Source organism: Myotis brandtii, unplaced genomic scaffold, assembly GCF_000412655.1.
Source record: "Myotis brandtii unplaced genomic scaffold, ASM41265v1 scaffold176, whole genome shotgun sequence".
NCBI lineage: Eukaryota > Metazoa > Chordata > Mammalia > Chiroptera > Vespertilionidae > Myotis > Myotis brandtii.
Window position 1 is genome coordinate 2,505,898 of NW_005356519.1, and position 22,227 is coordinate 2,528,124.

A 22,227-nucleotide genomic window follows, 5' to 3' on the forward strand; every position below is an offset into this window, starting at 1 on the left:
ATTATTATTTTTTTTTTTTTTTTTTTGTGGGGGGGGGGGGGAGTTGGGGGCGTAGCTATAAATAATCTGGATTCAAACGGCAGTTTTTCTTCCCATATTAAGCTTCTTTGAGGCTACTCAGAAGTACCCAAAGGAGGGGGGTAAAATAATTCGGCTTTTGGACAGCCGGGCCAGTACAATCCAGCAACTGTTTAAAGTAAATAGTTTAGAAAGCATGGTGTTCTAGAAACTCTCCTTTAAAAAAAAAAAAAAAAGCCAGTTTCCAGAGTCTTATCTGATCCTCCTTAAGAAGGCTTATTCCACCTGAGGCAGTTGCAGCAAAGAAGAGTTCCGAGTTCCCTCTAAGGCACAGGCAGCGTCATTCACATTCCAGCTGGAAACCGAGACTCGTCTAGCCTTTGAAGCTGACCAAGTGTGGCCGCAGTTTGTCTTTCATTTTAGCTACAGCTGGAGCGAGGCAGAGGTGTCGGAGGCGGAGGCAGGGAAGGAACTCCGGCAGGGAGCTCCGGCGCTGTCCCCAGCTCCTCACGGCAGCAGGGCCCCCGGCGGGGCAGGCATCCTCCCGAGCCAGGGCGCTCCCGGGAAGGTCCTCACTCTCTTTAGGCAACATGGGCTCCGTCCCTTCGCTCCGTCCCTGCGCCCGCCGAGCGCTGCGGACGCGCAGCTCTGCGGCTCCTCCGCGGCTAAGCCCTCCCGAGCCTGAACTTCCCAGTCATCCTGTCTTTGACTCCGAGCCGGGTGAGCTGTTTCAGGGGGAGGAACCTAGAGGCCGAGAGGCTGCAATGCAACAGCTTGGTGGTGACATCAGCGCAAATCAGACCCGCTGGGGGGAGAGGGGCAGCTCGGGTTCAGAATCGCCCAAAGCTCACCACCTAGTTCAGAATAGGAAGGGAGAGGAAGGGCTTGCAGAGGTTGAACGTGACAATAGGAGCTCCTGGGGGAATCATTTCTGAGAATGTCCGGTGCTCATTTGAATATTAAATGAGGAGAAAAGGAACTAACAGGTTCCTACCCTTCGGCCGAAACCACTCCCTCGCACAGTTGCAGACTCTGTATTAGTATCTGCCATGCGAAGTGCGGATCACTTTGAAGTGGAGTGTTGTGTCATTCCTTTTTGAAGCCCAAGTTCAAGTCTAACCGTTCTCCAGAGTAAATTATTCCTATGGCAAGGTGCCCTGAGCACCGCTGACATGAATATTAGTAGTTACTAATAACCATGCAGCCCTCTTGAGGTTAACAGATCAAGGGCAGTAAGTGACTCCAGATATTTCATAAACAAAATCACATGCACAGATGTTTATCTACTGAACAAACACGCTCTTAAAATACTGTTTGAAAATAAATTCAGCAAACCATGCAATAGCCCTTGGGGGGAAATTAATATTCTTATTTAGGTAAAATAAAATCTATCCATCCTTTATTTTACAAAATAAGCAACATTGCCAGATTAGCAGATAGATTAATACATGAGGGCAGACTATCTTTTCTCAGTCTCACAAGATAATAATTTGAACATAAAACTGCACTGATCCCAAGTGAAGAAGGCAGCTCTAGTAAAAACAACCTTACGTTTTCTCATACTTTTACAGAAAAGACATGGGACAGAACTTTCGTTTCTTTAATGAGAAAACAATTCCAAAACTATTTTTACAAACCTAAAAATTAAATCTTTTTAAAAAATCTATGCATAACCGGACTCTATAAGTAACACACCTATTCACAATTATTAGATACAAGTCAGTATGTGGTCATCAAGTTGGAAAAATATATATAAAGTACCCATCAATATCATAATATCAATTCAATGTTCATTTTTCATAAACAAGAAGGGAAATATTTCAACAGGCACCAGATCCTGTAGTGTTAGAGCACAAAGGCTGCTCTGAGGTGCTGACAATAAGAAAAAGAAAAAACATGCACACACATTACCATGTCTGAACAGTGGGCTGAGCACTAGGCTGGGAATTAAGAGAGACTAAGTTACTCCCAATTGCCACTATCTTTTTTGTTGTTAATCCTTACCTGAGGATATATTTCCCCTTGATTGAACCTGCAATCCAGGTACATGCCCTTGACCAGGAATCAAACTGGAGACCTTTTGGTTCGAGGGCCAACACTCTAAACATTGAGCCACAGCAGACAGGGCCTAAAGGCCGCTATCTTGACAGGTAAGCCTGTAAAGCTACTTATTCATGGCAATATTATAGTGAAGTTTCCATGAAATGTGAATGAGTGCCTTTCTTTAAATATTCTGAGATACTCAGAACTTCTCATAAGAATAGTCCTAATTCAGTCTACCTTATACTCTAACTCTGAATCATCTATATATATAAAAGCCTAATGACTGAACAATAGAATGACTGAATGACTGACTGGTTGCTATGATGTGCACTGACCACCAGGGGACAGACACTCAATGCAGGAGCTGCCCCCTGGTGGTCAGTGCACTCCCACAGTTGGGCTCATGGCTGACAAGTGCAGCTGCAGCAGCAGCAGCGTGAGCCTCCAACCTCCGTGGCAGCATTACCGAGTGGCAGCAGTGGCAGGCTCACTGGGCTCGGGCTCCTCCCCGGCCACCTGCCACTTTGCACACTACTACATCCCCCGAGGGGTCCTGGATTGCTAGAGGGCACAGGCCAGGCTGAGGGACCCCATCAGTGCATGAACCTGTGCACCGGGCCTCTAGTTAGTACAATAAAAAGAGCAACAAGTAACCTCACATTTGAGATGGATAGTACATTTTAAAAACTACAAAGGTAATTCATTCATAAGTTCAACTATTCATCAAATAGTGCTCACTATCTGCCAAACCCCATGGCCAGCACTGGCAAAACACTGGAACACAGGGATGAAGTGACACTGTCCTTACAATGGAAAATATGAATGAGAGAATACAGTTTGGAAGTCGGGAATGCTGTGAAAAATATCCTCTAGTTGATTATGTTTAAGTATATGCCATTTATTGAACAACTAAATTCCTATTTATTAAACTGATTTTGACTCATTCTATAAATGATAATCCTAATACATTTGGATTCAAGTTAAAATTTGCACTATTATACTGATATTCATGACAATAACACACACACACACACACACACACATATATATATATACACATACATATGTATATATTATTACTTGAAACCATATTCCAAAGACATATCTAGATAATATGAAAGAACTTATATTTAGAACAGAACTGGACTGGTTTACCTTTTCCTCCCAAATTTGGTTTACACAGCTACTTTAAATATTATTGTATCTGATGTTAATAAAATCAAGATATGATAAACTGTGTTAATTATTAATCATGATAGCTAGAGCTCTCACATTTTCATGAGAGAAATACGCAATGAATAAAATGACCGAAGTTTTTCTGAAAAACTGTCAACACTATTATTTCATACAATGTTAAATTTTCTCAATACATTACTGACTTATATAGCCTACTAGATGGGATCTAGCTAAAGTATCTTCAAAAGGAAGATGATCTTGGAAAAGTACACAAATACTAATTAAATTATAAGCAAAAACAGAGCATTTGCTCATTTTTATATTTCCAAAGTTAAATCTTTCAAAAAGGAAGTTCCTGAAAAATCTTACCATTAAGTACAACATTCTACCTCACAGAAAAGTTAAAAGGCTAATTTTATCAACTGGAACATGCAGGTTTTAGAGCTGAAAGAGTAGAGTTATTAAGAAATTCAGTGTGTAATAAAGGGGAAAAGGTCTGTGTGAATAAATGCAACATTATTCATGAAAACCGACAAAAGTATCCTCCTGGCAATAACCCCTGAAATCTGGACTAGAAGCCAAACAAGAGATATCTGTGTTTTTTTGCTGTGAGTATAAAAATAGGCCTTAGGAGCAACAATTTCTCTTATTCTTTCTAAACCGGATAGGCCGTTTGCTAATGAAAACTGAAAGCATCCTATATTTTTAGTTTTCAAACTAATACACTTTCTCACAAATGGCTAAAAGGGTTTACGAAGATAATCATCAGATGAATATACAATAGCTACTTATTTCAGTGGAAAATGTTTATATTTAATAGAAAGTAGGCTATTTAGACTCCATCACAAAAGCAAACAAATTCAGAAACTCTTAATGGATTCATTATCTGATCTTGATGGAAAATACCCTATATAATAAAAGGCTAATATGCAAATCATCCCCTTGACCGGGAGTTGGACCGGGAGTTCAATGGGAAGTTCGACCAGGGGGCAGGGCTGGCCGGCCAACCGCCCACGGCCCCTTCCCCCCAATGGCCCAGACCCTGACCGCCCCCCAACCCTGATTGGGGGCAGAGTCGGACAACCAACCGCCCATGGCCCCTCCCCGCAGCCGGCCCAGCCCAATCAGCCCCGATTGGGGTGGCCTGACCCCACCACTGCATGAATTCTTACACTGGGCCTCTAGTCCTATATAATAAAAGGCTAATATGAAAATTAGCCCATAGCCCCTCCCCCCAGCCGGCCCAGCCCAATCAGCCCCGATCAGGGTGGGCCCGACCCCACCACTGCATGAATTCGTACACTGGGCCTCTAGTCCTATATAATAAAAGGCTAATATGAAAATTATCCCCATGGATGGGAGTTCAACCAACTGGGAGTTAGATGTGCGCTGACCACCAGAGGGGCAGCATGGAACAAAGGAAGGCTCCAGCTAGCAGCTGGATAAGGGAGGCCCCAGCCGGCAGCCACTAGGGACCCTACCTCCATGGATGGGAGTTCAACCAACTGGGAGTTAGATGTGCACTGACCACCAGAGGGGCAGTATGGAACAAAGGAAGGCCTCAGCTAGCAGCTGGAGAAGGGAGGCCCCAGCTGGCAGCCACTAGGGACCCTACCCATGCACAAATTTCATGCACTGGGCCTCTAGTCTTTAATAAGCACTTGCTATTCTCCCTGTAAGTTACTACAATACTACTAAGACTATGTTCTCCCCCATCTTCAGATGATGGTGGATAAAAAATGTTCTCTGTCTATAACACAAAATAATTCTATATGTAAACATTAATATATGCACATATGCATATGTAACTTCTAAAAGTTGATTTTTAAAAAGCTATCCAGCAAATAAAACCAATATACATGTTAATGATCCCATTTAATTTCCTTCAGATTAACAAAAACAGAATCTGAAAACACTTTTCGTATTAAAACACTGAAAAAAGAAATAAGTAATCTTGAAATTAAGACAAAGATATGTATGGAACAGGATGTGAGCGCAGACATTTTCTCTAGTATTCTGGTTCTTGCACATCTCCAAAAGCTTTTTACTTCATTTACAATCCCAGCATTTAGCTACCCTGGGCTATTATTTCAATGAGTGGAGACTTACATAAACATTAAAAAACAAAACAAAAAACACCAATCAAATTAACAACAAAGCAAATTCTTTGTGGGCTATTTCAATGAGTGGAGACTTACATAAACATTTAAAAAAAAAAAACACCAATCAAATTAACAACAAAGCAAATTCTTCTCTGTCCCTCTCACACACACAGACATAGACACACCTTTAAGCAACTTTCCACATTAGTTAAATACATTTTGTAAGTATCCTTTTTATCTAAGGGAGGCCTGTGATAAGGACAGTAGGTAATACAGTTGGATGCTTTTCAGTGGATCACTTTCAATTGCTAATACAGGATTATCCTGTTAACAACAACTAAAAAACAATTTTAGAAAATCCTGTTATAAAACCTGACTGGAACTGCCCTTAGAACACCTGTTTTCATGCCCCAATCTTAAATTAAGTAAAAGAAGTTAAGAGAGGCTATGTAACATAAAGAGTCGCAGCATTAATTAGCAGCAAACACGGAAAGAACCCATGTTGCTGGGTGCCCTTTTGACAACGCTTTCGGAGCAGTATGGTATATTCCTGTGTGACGTAGGAAAGAGGGCACCCATCTGTTATGTCTACGCTGTGCAGGTGACAATATGAGGTATTACTAATACTACAGAGCAGCATGGCTCCAACTCTTAGTAGCTTCGTGTGGTCTCTGCTTCGGTGGGGCTTCTCTCTTGCCCATCACCTGGGATATTCCTTCTTCCCAGAATCTTATGTGCCACTTTGATGTGGCTGATTAAATAATGTGACCTTCCTCTAAAGCCCATGTATCCAGTTACAGTTTCTGTAGGGAACATATTTTCACCTTTAAAAATAACAGAGGGAGGTATCACACAGTTTCCTTGCTAATATACTCATTAACAAAAAAAATCCAGCCAAGTAAGAATATTTTTTTTCCCCTAACAGAAACCTCTTCTGCAACAGCTCTATTTAATTTCCCCCTGCTCTCAACAAAAATGGAGAGCAATTCATCATGGGCCTCCCTGTATATAACAATATGGGCACACTTAAAAACCGCTATTAAAGCATTCTTTGGACAGTTTTATCTTTAAAAATATGGTGATATCACAGAGGTTGTTTTAAGATCATTTAATAAGTGTCTTTAGAAGATATTTGCATTTCAGCAAAAGTATTTACAAACAGTGCTGAAACTACCTGGCTGCTCCACCTCACGACACCTGGCATTTTAGTTCACTCAGGATTCAAGTGACGCTGCCGGGGTTAAACAATGTCTTCACCTGGACCAGAGAAAATTTATTACAGTTTAATCAGGCATGTGTTTCTGGTCTTTGTGGTTTCAACTTGGCTTCAAAATTCTCTGCGCTGTGTAATGCTATTTTCATTTTGGGAAAAAAAAAAAATCTTCAGCTCAGACAGACTTGTACCAGCGATGTGTTTTTATGTGGGGACAAAATGAATTGCCGTTGGAGCAGAAATAAATAGTAAGCAGGTTCTGAGTTAAGATGTTTTACCATGGCCTAGATAGAAGTGGGGAGGGGTGTATATTTAGCTAGAATGTGACAGTACATGTGTGGTAAAACATCAAGTTTCTTTGATCTTCACTGAAATTAAATCAAGTCAATATGGTGATAATGATTACTTCATGATAATGAGAAAATCTGATTGGCTGTTGATGACATCATAAGAATTGCCAGGGCATGCTCCTTGTATATAGTTGGTTACATATGTCTTTGATAAATAAAAATGTGGAAACATTAATATTACTTAATAATGTAGTTTCGATTTGAAGATAGTCTTGACCTAGGAGTCTTCAACAGGAGGTAGGGGTAGGGGGAACACCAAAGGACTTTTAGACTTTCTGCCTCAGAATTTATGGAAGTGTGCTAGAATCTGATGTAATAAGAGCAAAGTGTAAATAGGCAGATGGTACTCTGAGTTACCAACAGTAGTAGAAAACACCTCGCACTTCACACATTTTAGTCCAATGACTAATACTTAGAAGTAGAAAAACGTATGGTAAACAGAACTTACACTATCAAAATAACTATTGAAGCTAACTTGAAGCTAACTCAAAAACTTGAAGCTAACTCAAAAGGTAACACCAATCTATTTTCGACACTTGGAACAGTTTTCACCGACAGTGAGTTAGGACATGTGGTTCAGAATAGCATTTATTTTTAATCATTATGTCTGGGTTGGTATCTTAAACATGAATTAATGTTGTCCTTTCAAGGATATTAACTTATTTCTTAGGTTAAGTTTGGGGGAGATAATGGTAGCTGAGAAAGTCTATCCTACCTACTTTAAATAACCCATTAAGTTCCTAGTGAATAAAAGGCACTCCATCCCGAGTAACTGGGTAATAGCTATTACTAAGTTTCAGTCCAACTCTAAAGGTAGTTTGTTTTATATTATTAAAAATTGTTATAAGATTTTATCTGTGACATTAGATTAAGCTAAATCTACCAAAAAGAGTAATGGCAAACAGGATTATATTTTAAAGTCTAAAAGAAAAATAGACTTAAAAAAGCCAGTACCTTCAGTGCTTTTCTGTTTTATTTTTAGAAATTAGAATAACTAGTAGTTTGCTATTTTTAAGCAAACTATTGGTTTTTCACTCAATACAAATCACTCCACTTAATGTCTATGCCCAACATTAACTAAATTAAGATCTGAATTGTAAACTAATTTATCACTTAAGATATAATCACCAAGACAATGAAAGGTCTGATTTCTCCTGGGGTGGTACTCACCACCATCACCATCACAGCATCTCCATATCAGTTTCTAAGACAATTTCATACATATTTATCTCATTTTTTCATAGCGGCCTGTTATAAAACACATTCCTTCAGTGGATGTTTCTGGTGCTTTGGATTAAAGTGAACAGTGGCTGGTTACTCAAGCCACTGTATTAGGTTACAGCAAAGATGATCTGAACATTTCCCAGAAAAAGTATCAGATGTGCAATGTGATAAACATCCAGGCTCTCACGCTCACTACCTGTGTGACCTTGGGCCAGTCACAGGACCTCTCTGGGTCTCAGCTTCCTTAGAATAAAATGGGGATAACAACAGCACCCACCTCTCCTGACTGTTAACAGGATTAAAGAGAGAGTTTAGAAAAAGGCTTGACACATAAGTGTTAACTGTTGTCAATGCTACTTTTCTAGAGCTCATGCGCGCACACACACACATACACACACAAATAAACAGAATTAGTGAATGTATAAATTACCACGTTATTTACCATAATAATACTCTTTTTTTCATTAGTTTGTTTTGTTAATCCTCACCCAAGGATATTTTTTCCATTGATTTTTTTTTTAAGAGAGAGTGGAAGGGAGGGAGGGGGAGAGAAAGATTTAAAAAAAAAAAAAAGATGTGAGAGAGACACATCAACTGGTTGCCTCCTGCATATGCCCCCAGTGGGGGCCAGGGATCAAACCTGCAACCCAGGTACATGCCCTTGACTGAGAATCAAACCCATGACCTTTTAGTGCACAGGCCAAAGCTCTACCACTGAGGCACACTGGCCAGGGCACTGGACTATATTAAATGAAGATGATCTATCCGCTTGGAAACTTTTAGTTGAATCACTGGGTCTCAAGACACTGGTGGTATATCATTATATCCTTTATTACTGAATGTCATTAAAATCAATCAACTCCCTCCAAAGATATCAGAGAACAGACTGACGTAGCACCCTAAGTGGTTTATTTTTCTTCACAATCGAATACAACAATCTCTGCAACCACTGATGGTAATAATGCTAAATTTAGTACTTTTCCGTTTGCAAAACACTTTCAGTGCAATGGTGAGAGAACTCCTGTTTCTTGCTTTTTCTTACTTTCAAAAGAATTCTCTCCATGGAGAGCCACATTTCCCACCATCCTCAGGCAGCAGCTCCATTATTTTTGCCTATTTTCTTACAGATACTTGAAGTAGTGGAGAGAAATTAAAAACTCATTTGTTTGTTTTTCAATACAAATTTGCAGAAAATCTAGAGAAATGAAAATGTTTCACAAAGGCACTAAACATGCTTAGTAAATTTCCTGAGTAAAAAGACAACTTGGTTACTGTCATTTATGCTTTCAAGTTTTGTTCGAATTCTACAGAAAAGCCTGATGTTCTCTCTGAGGAAGACTCACCCCTCCTCAAGCTCTCCCCCCAGGCTCAGAGGCAGCAACTGCCACAAAGCTTGGCTTTTCTCATACAGAATCCTCTCATATGAAGTCTCTATGTTGTAAATCAGAAATATGGAAGTTTGATGGGGTAATGAAGAAACTAAAGTCAACAGTAGATAATTTCCTTTACCTTTAAGAATCAAGATCTAGCCCTAACTGGTTTGGCTCAGTGGATAGAGTGTCGGCCTGCGGACTGAAGGGTCCCAGGTTCCATTCTGGTCAAGGGCATGTACTTGGTTGTGGGCACATCCCCAGTAGGGGGTGTGCAGGAGGCAGGTGATCTATGTTTTTTTCTCATTGATGTTTCTAACTCTCTATCCCTCTCCCTTCCTCTCTGTAAAAAATCAATAAAATATATATTTTTAAAAAGGATCAAGATCTAAATACAGAATCACAGATGTTTAAGCCCTGAAGTTACTGGGCTTCTAAGGGATTTTATAAACAGCAAATAACCATAATAGTGAGGAAGAGGAGGAGGAGGAGGTAGAGGAGGTAGACAAGGTGGAGGAGGAGGAGGAGGAAGTGGAGGAGGAGCAGGACGAGGAGGAGAAGGAAAGAAGGAGAAAGGAGGGGAGAAGAGAAGGAGAAGGAAGGAGAAGAAAGCGGGAAGAGGAAGAAGAGGAAGAGGAGAAAATGAAGTTATTTTGAAGTTTTCAAAATTCAGTCACCTGCCCTGACCGATTTGGCTCAGTGGATAGAGCGTCGGCCTGCGGAAGCAAAGGTCCCAGGTTCGATTCCAGTCAAGGGCATGTACCTTGGTTGCCGGCACATACCCAGTGGGGCGTGTGCAGGAGGCAGCTGATCGATGTTTCTCTCTCATTGATGTTTCTAACTCTCTATCTATCCCTCTCCCTTCCTCTCTGTAAAAAATCAATAAAATATATTTTAAAAAAAATTCAGTCACCTTGATACTGTTATTAAGGATGAGCAAGGGAAACACTATGTCAAATATAACAGCACAGAATTTGGAAGTCCACTTCATTTACATTCATTTCTCATGGGAAACAATTTGGGTTTTGCAAATTGTTTTTATTTAGCCTTATTTTATCCTTTATGTGCTAATGGTGGGGCTTATCCCCACACTGGTCTCTACTGGAAAGTAAGACACGCCTCATCAATAGGACAGGGCCCGTGCCCACACCACAGGTTCACGAGTCCCACGCAGCAAATGCTTGCTATGTCGGACCTTCTCTGTGCAGGGATGAACATAGCTTTGCCCCCTGTTGAGATGCAACTTCTGTGCTTCCTATCATAAATGAGGCCAACTCTAGTGACACCGCACCCGGCTGACCATATTTACCTAACGTTCCATTCATCAAACATCACTGAGTGCTATCAAGTGGCAGACATTCCTCGGCCCTGAGGAGCCTATTGTCCAATCAAAGAATGATTTACTCCTAACCGTCTGGGGCATGCGCCCAAGATCTTTGTTTTATAAAACCAGGATTACAACATGGAACCCCACTCTTTAAAAACATGAACTCTTGGAAGAAAAAAAGTTTACAAAATGAAATTCAATTAAGAAGGATAAGAAGACCATAAAAAAGGAAAGGGCAGGAAAAGCCTATAATTCACCATTAAAGAAAATGCTGGGAGACAAACACGAAGAGAACAAGCTTTCATGTACGGGAGTGGCCTCGGCAGCAGAGTTCAAAACACAGCGCTGGGCCCTCCAGATGTCCGCCGTGAATGAGATCATTAACAGACTCCATGATGTCAGTTTCAGGCTTCATGAAAAGTGCTGGGACTCTCCACGCACTCTTTTGACCTCTTTGTATCATCTCAGGCCTTATCCTATGAGGGCTCAAACCCCCAGGAAGCTTTTGGAACACACCGCCCCCCGCCCCATGTGCCTGGATATTACCCCATTAATGCTCATTCAAGCTCAAACACTGTGTGACAGTCCTATGAGAAGGTTCTACAAAAGAGACCATTTCCTTTCAATGAGAAATCTCCTAGAATAATAAAAAGTACTCAGCAAAAATGAAGAATTCCCTACCTTGAACACATTAAGCTGCTGGTTGATGGTCTCTGTTTCCATAGCAACGGGGCCTTGAGAGTCCTCAAGTTCTTCGGCCTTCTGAAGCAGAGTAGAAAATTCCTTCAATTTGCTGTAGAAATCGCTGAGACGCTCAATTGTCCCGTCCACCTGCTCCTCTCTGGCTTGTGCTCGGTCCAGCAACTTGTTGCACTGTTTGCTGAGAGCCTCCAAGTCCCTTTTGATTCCCACAAGATCAGGAGAGGTTTCTTCCGTGGCCAGCATCAGCTTGCAGGTTTTGTTGGCATTGTCGTTGCTAGCTATGAGGGCTTCTAGTTTCTTCCGGAAGGCCGTAATGGCCTCCTTCTGCTTTTGTAACGTCTCTACATCTCTCGCCACTGGGGCCATGCTATCTAGTTCATCATCAAACTCTGCAAACTGAGAAAACATTTCCCGGATGGTATTCTGGAAATGTCCAATACCCTGAAGCTTGGTTTCTAAGAATGAACACTTCTCATCAACCTGCTGGCTTAGGACATTATGCTCTTGAGCTAAGGTTTCTGCTTGTAATAAAACATCAGAGGCTCCCTTTGAGTCTGAGGCTTCCGCCACCAGGTCCTGTGCAAGGCCTTTGGCCAAATCTACCTGTTGCTTCAAGGTCTGAAGTGATTTCTGCTGTGTCTGCAACATGGTCAGGTATTTGCTACTGTAAGCCTGGGGTCCTAGAGACTCATGGGCCTCTAGCTGTTCCTTTGCACACTGAAGCTGCCTTTTAGCTTCTTTGGACACTTCTTGAAATTCTTTAAACTTCTGGGCCATGTTCTCCAGAGAGAATTTCTTAGTGTGAAGTTGTTCAGTGACCACGTCTACCTTCTGGTTCAGTGATTTATTCTCTTCTGTAACCACCTCTTTATCGGTCTCACAGACACTGAGCAAGCTGTTAGCTGCGTTGTTCAGCAATTCCACCATCCCAAAGTGCTGGTCCATGTCCTTCTGCAGAGACTTTAACTTGGCAATAGAATTCTCTGTTTCAGCAGGATCCAGGTAAAATTTTATCTCCTCCAGGCTATTTTGACATTTATCTATCCACGGCCGGAGAGTCTCCACGTGTTCTTTATACTTGAGGGCTTTCCCCAAGCAATCTTTTACCTTGTCTTCTCTTTCTTTCACCTGCTTATTAAATCCATCCCAATTGGTTTTAATTGTGTTAAGTTGTAACTGTAAGGCTGCCTTCTCAGACCCTTGTGTTTCTAATAACAGATTTTCACCTTCTGCAATGGTTTTTTCATAAATACTAGACTGAGTAGTCAATGTTTTATTAAAGTCTTTCTGATCTTTCATTAAGGACTCCAAGACATCGAGTTTAGCTGATACTGGGTGGGACTTGTGTAGTTCTGCCTTCTTTGTATCCAGCCAAGCCTGAAAATCTCTAGACATCTGCTGAAACTGATGAGAGCTGGCACAGGCCAACTGAAGGTGCTGGACATGATGCTCTAAAAATGAAATTACAGGCATGTTTATTTTACATCAAAATGCTGATTTAATCTATGAAAAGCCAAAAGGAAAATCACCAAATAAGTGTACAGGACTGTCTAAAAGCAAGAGTTTTCTCAGCACTGACTATGAGAACTACAAGTGAGCACAAGTTATTGACAAAGGGGGTAAAGAGAGCAAGAGGTAGGGGCAGCAACAACAACAAAAAAGACAATCAAGGTGAGGAGGAGGGAGACGATGGGAATCGGAAAAACTGCATAAAGGTGCAGGGTGGCAGAGGACAAGCAGAGGACAGTCACACGCTGTCTGCTCTGCCAGGTCGTCTCCATTCCAGTAAGTGGAAGTGACAACTGTTCACAGTTCTAAGTATGCGAATAAGTAATCCATCTCTTATCAAATATGACTGCTTCAATTCTATGACTTGTACATTATCATGGAGACAATATAATGAAGCCCACAGGAACAGCGTGGGTTTGGGTCTCACCTCAACCTCTTAGGACCTCTAAGCCTTACTTTCCCAGATGTAAACGGGCAACATTCGTAAAAGCTGTTGTGGCCATTGAGGGACAGTACCTGAAAAGTTCTTAGCTTAATGCCTGTCACATAAAAGTGTCCATAGCAGTAATAATCATAATCTAAATAGCTAATATTATCAATATGATGTCAAATGAATGAGTAAGCCTAACTGATTTGATCAATAAACAAACCCAATCAATTAAAAAGTATGAACGGAGTCTTTACTATGTTGCAAGACACCTAGGTCCATGGTTCTCAACCTTGGCTGCACATGAGAATCACCTAGGCCTGAAATCAGGCTTTAAAAAAGATTCCCAGGTGATTCTCATGTGCAGCCAAGGTTGAGAACCACTGACATAGTGTTACTTTTCAAGCAGGACAGATACAGCAGTTGAATGTGCTCTTCCTAGGCAGGCCCCTGTGACGTCAGTAACTCACTGCTGCTGCCTGGGACAAACCCTGGTCCACAGGTCACGGAATCGGGGCCACAGGAGGCGAGAGGAAAGTAGAGCCTTGTGCTTCTCTTTCACACATTTCTCTAGAAATGCGAATTTCTGACAGAGTCAGACAAAATAGCTGCAGATGAGAAAACGAGGCAACGCCTTTTTGATAACGGTATTCATCTGTTTATCTGGTGACATAAGTCTGTCACACAGCAACACAACATTTACGTCTTTTAAAAACCAAAGTGGAATACCTGAAATCTGAATGGGCCTTTGTCAAGTGGATTTTGCCAACACTGTCCCTCCATCCACTGTCTGCGTGGAACGACCCTCACTGTGTGTGCCCATGAACACACCTGCTCTCCACACTCGTGTGAGAGGCCTCCTCTTCACATACGCTCCCGATGGGGACAGATTCTCTCTAGGGTCCCAGATTCCTGGCAACAGCTTGGAAACAGACCACCTAAGATCTCTATTTCCAGGAAATAGATGTGTTAAAAGAAGAGAGACAAACCTGCTCTTTGTTCAATATCCTTGAATGACTTTAAGATGCCTTCTAGCTGCCGACTGAGTTCTGCTTTCAGGTACTCCTCTTTAACCAGGGCTGACAGCTCCTCACAGAGGGCCTGGGCCACTTGTATCTGCTTCGCCTCCTGCTCTATTTCCTGCTTCATTTTTTGGGCTGTTTCCAACTGCTGGTTCATAGCATCAGGGTGTGTGCTCACAGCCACACTGCTGCTGAGCTTGTTGTCCAAGTCCCCCAGTTTATCAGAAAGGCTTCTCAGCAGGCTTTGGTACTGTGTGCTTTTGACAATGGCTTGGTCGATCCAGTCACATCTGTCACTCAACTGTCCTGTGAGGCTGTCCCATTTCTGGGTCACAGCTGCTAGCTGCTCTCTCACAATCCCATGGAAAGCAGGGTGTTCACCAGGTCGGCTCAGAATGCCCTGGCCCGCTGCCGTGAGCTGCTCATACTGAGGTTTCCGGGTATCAAATTCTTGCAGCAGAATCTAAGGTAAAGAGGAAGTGAGGGTAAATAAACGCACAAATTATTGAATAATTAAATGCAGAAAACACAGCTCTAAGTTTCTAAAGAGACAGAAATGCTACTTACTTATCTAGTTTTCCTTTTTGAGGTTTAGCTACTGCTTTCCTACTTTTGATTTGGAGGGCAGTGCAATTACCTTAAAGTAATCGAAAAAGCTCTGGTGCTTCACAGAGATAACATTTTGCCCAAAATAAGATCCCCCAAAGGGGAAAACAAAGCGGATAAATATTTTCAGCAGTCTGGGCAAAAGGAACAAAAATTCATGTACGAATTTTCATACAGAAGGGAAACACTGCTATTGGACCAGTTCCCATCGCACTAACACAGATTTGTTGTTTTCCCACTTGTACTTTTCTCTTTGTAGGATTTTAAAAATTACAGCATTTTACACCAAGGAAGTTAAGACTAGATTAACTCATGGTGCATTGATTTACAAAGGTTTCTTTGAACGTAAGGTCTTTACTGACAGTCTTTATAATCATGGTTTTAAATCATGTTGCTCAGAATGTGCAAGCTCAACATTGGCTCTCATTATAAGATGGAAGATCCAAGCATTTTATTTTTCTTTAGTACAATATTTTAACTATCTCTGAGAGACTACCAGGATTGGGGGCGATTATTTCTCCCTAAATGTTTATGTACAGCTTTTGTTTCCATCCTCTTCACATGGAGAATGTACATGGATTTGTATCTTTCAAGTTCAGGATCAGCCTGTCTGCTCTAACACCACTCCTCACACATACAGAAATCTCACCGCAACCGCAACAGAGCTTCTGCGATTCCAGCCGCCTTAAATTTTATGGATGCTTTTCCCCTTGTGGATTTATTCCCTTATAATTAATCTAGTCTAACTAACCCCCTGGGTTTCAAGGTTCCCTCTCTGCTTCCCTTATTCTTTCTCCTCTTATTCAGTTTCTCTGCCCCCCGCCCCGTCAAGACTGTACTGCATGAGTTTTACAAGTTTCATTATCTACTACCACACTCAAAATAAACAAAACCTCAAAGGAGTCATTTCTAAACAATAAAAAGCATATACTAGCTTCTCATAAAAATGTTATTATTTATACAATCACATTAATACTTCAAAGACGGCCCTTTGTAACAGAGTCTGCACAAACCATAATCCGAATGAAATGATCAAGGGACTTGACCCACTCCTGGGCTCAGCGTGCAATTCTGGGATGCCTCACAGCTTTGGTCCTCTGGGGTGTATCATTAACCTCAGGACGGTATCTTAGGGGCATCGGAGACATTACAAATACACTCCAAGGGAGTGAAAGCACATACTCTGCAAAGCTACTATATTTGTAATGAAAACATTTGTCTTGTTAAGTCAAGTAATACTCACCTGCACCTGCTGCCTTTGTGTGTTCAGCATATTTGGGTCAATGGACAAGGGCCCAAGAACACTGACCATCAGTTCTTTTTCCACAAGCCACTGTTTTAACTGAGCCTCTCCGGTCTGGAACTGAGTTAGATTATTAGAGGATTCTTCTAGTTTTTGTTGTCTATCAACTGTCAATTGATTGAGTTCTTGCCACTTAGAATCTGAAAGAAAACAGAAAACTGGTGTTTGGTTTTTATACATTTAACATGACTATATCTAGGAAGACTACAGGATGTGACTCAAAATGATATATAATAGCTATCATTCTGTATTTATAACTCTTCTTTACAGAGTTGATTAAAGTCTAAGCTAAGAGAATTGCATTTATTGATACAGATTTTTATGGCCCTGATGGTTGTGTGTCAACTGAATTAAGAGGAAAGTAAAATTGAATCTGATGTTAGAAGATAATGCAGAATATGGAATATTCCTTAAAGCAAACAGGATCCTGAGCTCCCTCATTCCTTCTAGAAGTTCTCTAGAGTCTGTTGATCCAACTGTAACTGACCTGCTAGAACAATGGACATTAATTCTTTTGTTTAATATTAAATTCCAATGATCAATTCTAGGCAAGCGACTCCCATTTTTTTTAATTTTTAAATTTTATTTATTGATTGGGGAGGAGAGAGAGAGAAAGAGAGAGAGAGAGAAAGCATCGATTTGCTATCTCACTTATTTGTGCATTCATTGGTTGATTTTTGTATGTGCCCTCAGCGGCAATCAAACCTGCAACCTTGGCGTATCGGGATGACACTCTAACTCAGCTACCTGGCCGGGGCCGTGACTCCCAAATTTTTATATCTGTACTCAATCATTCTCTTCTATTCAAGTTGCATGTTAGTAACCAGCTGCTTGAAAATTACACTAAGAAATCTCACTAATGCTTTAAACTCAACATTTAAAAAAAACAAAACCACATTTCTTGACTTGGGGTGGTGAACACACAATATAATATACAGATGATGTATCATAGAATTGTACATTTGAAACCTATGTAATCTTATTAACCAATGTCACCCCAATACATTTAATAAAAAATTTTAATACTATGTTCCTATCAAAATTTGTGGACTTTTCTGACTTTTAGATTTCTTTCAAAGGTTATTCTCTCTGCCATGACACTGAGATGCAATAATTCAGAATGTTCTTTTATGACTCTCCTATATCCTTTGTCCTAAAACCTCAAAGCCATCCTTTACATTTCCAATGCCCTAACTCCATTTTGGTCCTCACCGTGGTTTGCCTAGTAGGCCCTAGACCAGTGGTTCTCAAACTTTAGCTTCATTAAAATCAGCTGGAGGGATGATTAACACAGGTTGCTGGGCCCACCCCCAGAATTTCTGATTCAGGAGGTCTGACCTGGGGCCTGAAATTTTGCATTTCTAATCTGTTCCCAGGTGCTGCTGCGGCTGCTGCTCCCAGGAACATACTTTGAGAACTACTGAAATGACCTAGACTACCAGTCTTCTAACTAGTTTCCCTGCCATTAGTGTTTCTCAGCTGCAATCCATTTGGTTCTACAATAATTTCTCTCTAAAAACAAACAAAACAAAACAAAATAAATCACTTTTAAATATATCACTTCCTGTGCTACAATTCTTGAATAACTAACTCCTCACCACAGATGATAAAATCTGAAGACCTCTGCTTGACATTCAGGGCCTCCCACAAACTGACCCTCATCTACTAATCTTAGAGGGTTTGTACTTCAAGATGAACCCTCTGATCTAGCCCTGCTGATCTTAACCAATATCACCAAACTGGCTTCTGCTCCCAATGGCCCATACTGGCATGCTCTACCTCCTCTCCATGTATCCCCGCTCTACCCTTCCTTCCCACTCCTCTGGGTTTTACCCTCTGCTAGGAAGCTGCTCCTGTCCTCCCCCACTCCTGATGGCCTGCTCCTGAAGCCAAGTTATGGAACACAATAGTCACTCCATAAACATTCCCTGAGGGATAGAACTGGTTGATTTGATGGATGTTTTTCACCATATACCGAAGGCCTGGTTTTAATAGACCCCTCCCTCCCCCAAATCCTGTCTAATGGCATCATTCTATATGGCACATTGTAGTCACACAGTCTAACAAAATAGTAATGCAATTAAAACAATAAATTGAGAGGAAGAAATATCTAAATCTTATCAGGAAGCTTTTTTGAAATACACATTCTTCCCTCCCACCCCTATTGTAAAATGTCTTAATAATATTCCCCCAAGTAGCTCTGATATCCCAGGTGAGAGCCACTGAATTAGGGACAATTCATTACAATGCAACAGGACTCTCTATAGTTGGATTAAATACACTATTGAACATTAAGGTCCCTTAGGATAATGAACACATACTTATAGATTTCTAAATATATCACGGAATATCTGAGTCTAAGGAGAGACAAACTTTAGCTAAAAATAATGGACTGATTGAAAGTAAAATAATTATTATCATCAAAGCAAACACACAGCACTTACTATGTGTCAAGTACTATTCATCTGTGCTGTACACACACTAACTCACTGAATTCTGAAAAGCAATTCTATGCAGTAGGGAAAACTGATATCATTGTCTTACACTCATTTTCCATATTATTATAATAATGAACAGGGGTAATAAGATAATTGGGCATGTGAAGATTCTTTACTTAGGAGGAACAGTTTATATAGGGGCAGGACTGATATGGGAAGATAACTCTGGAGGCAAAACCATGAGACTTCTGTGGGGAGCTACTTTCTAATACTGGTTGGGGAAGAGAAGAAGAGCATAAAGTAGGAACTGGAGGAGTCCCAAAGGGAACCCCATGGAAGAGAAGGGAACCTACCTTTTTCAGACAAATAAACTAAAAGGAACATTTAAATTAAAATATAATACAGCGTCAACAATTAGAAGCACCAAAAACCTAGTAAAAAATCAGCAATAATGAAAACACGTTACTCAACGCACAGCATGTTATTAACTACCTTCTTCATAAAAATAAATTTAACCATCGTGTTTAGCAAGAATCCAAAAAAAAGACCCACAAGATAAAATAATGCTAAGTTAGCACAATTTAATTTGAAATGACACTTTTATATATGCAAAACTAGACCGTGAAATGGTTAAATAAGTGAGGCTGTTGGATAAATGTTCTCTGATAGAGATTAGGATTAGATAAAAGAAAGACGGAGCTTCTGTTCTTGGAGTCGGTATGAGTAACAGAACATACCTATTTCTGTCAACATCTGCTTCCATTTGGGGGCCTCAGGAGTGTCTGGGTTCTCCTCCAACAGCTCTGTCAACTTGTCTTTCAGCTCCTGGACTTTGTTTACATTTTGTTTCAGTTCTGCCTCAAATGACTAAGAAGGAGGGAAAAAAATTAAGTAACGGCATTAAAGTATGTCTACCTCAAAAGACAAGAACACAATTATGATAGGGAGCGTTTTCTCCAGCATGACCAAAAGAGGAGAAATTCCACCGTGAAACGCTGAAGTGGGTGAGGACCTGGATTCAACAGTTCCTTTCCTTTCCTGCTCCCACTAGTCTTCATGATCTGATAAAAGAATCCCTGAGGGAAATGCTATCGCTACAGAGATAATGACTCATCCCCATGACCTAGGAAGAATTTCATATTTTTCTCAAACAACGCCTTTTGGGGAAAAAGGAAGGTGACATCAGAAAGATTGAAATTAACAAGATAATCATAGGTGGAGGTGGGCAAAGGGAGGGAAATGGGAACGGGGAGAGACTATGCTTGGGGGGATGGGTGCACGATGCAGTTTGCAGATGATGTTTTGTTGAAACCTGTATAGTTTTGTGAACCAATGTCACCCCAATAAATTCAATAAAAAATAAATAAAATAAAATCCTTGTCAGATAAAGCAAACATCTGGTGACGAAGACTGCCAGATTTGAGAATGTGCTAGTGAATAAGCACTTTTCTGGACAACACAACACAGAGTTCAAATACAGGTTAGAGTTTGTAGACATTTTTGCCATCATTGCCTCACTGTAAAGCCATTTTCCCAATACGGACAGTTGTAGAAAGAAATACTGCCTATGAAAGAACGGGGAAGAATGAGCTCCCCTATTTCATACTAGACAGAACAGATCCCTAATACACTTAGCCCTTCCATAAATCTTCCCCAATAGTTGACGGGTTAAAATCCCAGACTTAAACTGATTTAAAGGTGGCAACGTTGCTTATACCCAACAGTTCACTCATCTTTATAATGTCTGTGTGCAAAAATAAGTGATTGGTGTAATCCATCTCTACATAAAGGCACATTAAACAAAACTGGCCAATTATTTGCTGAAGTTCATGGAGCAAGAAATCAGAACAGGCATCCTGAGCACCAGGGCTCAATTTTGAACACCGGTCTGTTCTCTTTCTTGGCTTCAGGAAGCCTCCAGAATATACCTTATTCTGCTCAACTTGGGTCTTCACAGCTTCGGTATCTGTAGGTGTAGGTGCCTGGTGCCATTTTGCTGCAGTTTTGTTCATCTTCTGTAACCACTGCATCATTGCACTTGATTCTTCCTGAGCCTTTTGCAATTTGGTGAGTTTAGTACTCAGTTCGGCTATTTTGTCCTTAAGTAAGAGGCCAAGATCTTCATAACTGTGGCTTATGTCAGTCATGTCTTTTTTAATAGATGTTAATCCTAAGAATAAGAAAAATTATTACATTTTTAGGACACATTTTCAGGATGTTCAGAGTAGAGCTCTAGAAAGAAATGTTGGCTTTATATGATATGCCCTTCTACTTTGTTAACATTAAGCCTACTATGATCAAGTCATAGAATTTTAGAAGTAAAAGGTTAGATCATCTTATAATGCTATTTAATGACAAATAATTTAGGGACATTACATAATACAAGTGGAATGAAACAGATATTTTAAATAGAATAAAAAACCAAAACCATGAAGTATTACTTATTAATTCTTCAGGCATCAAACTCAAGGAAGTAGCTTAAATAATGTCAAATGAAAAAATAGCACAAATTAACCTAAAAGAAGGAAACATAACCAAATGCCAAACTGAACTACCGGATTACACTAATTTCAGATGAACAAAATTGCATAGGATCATATAAGTATGTTTATAGCGAATGGGACTATTATGTTAATACCATTTTAACTCAAGTTTGAAATGTCAATATAACTACTGTACACCTCTAAAAAGATCTCCTCTCAAAAAAGAAGACCAATTTATTTTAAACAATAAGCACTTAGAGTTACTATTCACCTTTATTTGCCAAAATTTCCTGAGTATCGGTGGCTGTCCCTTCACCATTTAATATTACTCCACCTGCAAAAATATTAACACTGAAGTCACTCGTCATAAATTTCCATAGTATTTCTATACATTAATAATAGATGACATTAAATCAAACCCCTGTACGCAGTGATCATTTAAACATGTTATTACTATTTAAAAATATAAAATATAGGTAACCCCCCCAAAGTTACACACTTTAACAGCTGATAAATCACTTAATTTTCACTCCATTTCAAGTTTAACTGATTTGAAATAACAGGTGAAGCCAGATTAAACTTTGATCAAAGAAAATATATCTTGAAGTGCTGCTAGACTTTTTTTAGAGGAATACATAAAAGATAAAGTTTATGGTACAAAACCAGCAACAGTCAATGAATTGAGGGTGCATAAATACTGAACAAAATGATTCTTGATGTTTGTGATTCCACTGTTTTGTGTTATCAGCACAAAACAGGACCTGTTTTGGACCTGAAGGGTCATCAATTTGAAAATTGGCATTGACCAAAAAAAATTATTTATTTCTGTAGATTCTTTTAAATTTTGAAAATTAACTGCATGTTAATAAACACTGACTTTATTATCATTCAAAGTGCATACACATATTTTGGGA

At 40.2% G+C, this 22,227-nt stretch overlaps 1 protein-coding gene across 19 annotated transcripts in view; it reads right to left on the reverse strand.

Annotated features, from left to right (window-relative positions):
* The window catches only part of DST (dystonin), a 448,713-nt gene that overhangs the window by 82,974 nt on the left and 343,512 nt on the right, over positions 1-22,227 (reverse strand). For all 19 annotated transcript variants that reach the window (XM_014537311.1, XM_005863309.2, XM_014537308.1 and 16 more), the window contains 6 exons: positions 21,585-21,647; positions 20,759-21,000; positions 19,568-19,697; positions 16,333-16,532; positions 14,451-14,946; positions 11,505-12,976 (listed from right to left, as the gene is read on the reverse strand). In XM_014537311.1, the coding sequence (XP_014392797.1) occupies positions 11,505-12,976; positions 14,451-14,946; positions 16,333-16,532; positions 19,568-19,697; positions 20,759-21,000; positions 21,585-21,647 (2,603 nt within the window). The remainder of the gene's footprint in view (positions 1-11,504; positions 12,977-14,450; positions 14,947-16,332; positions 16,533-19,567; positions 19,698-20,758; positions 21,001-21,584; positions 21,648-22,227) is intronic.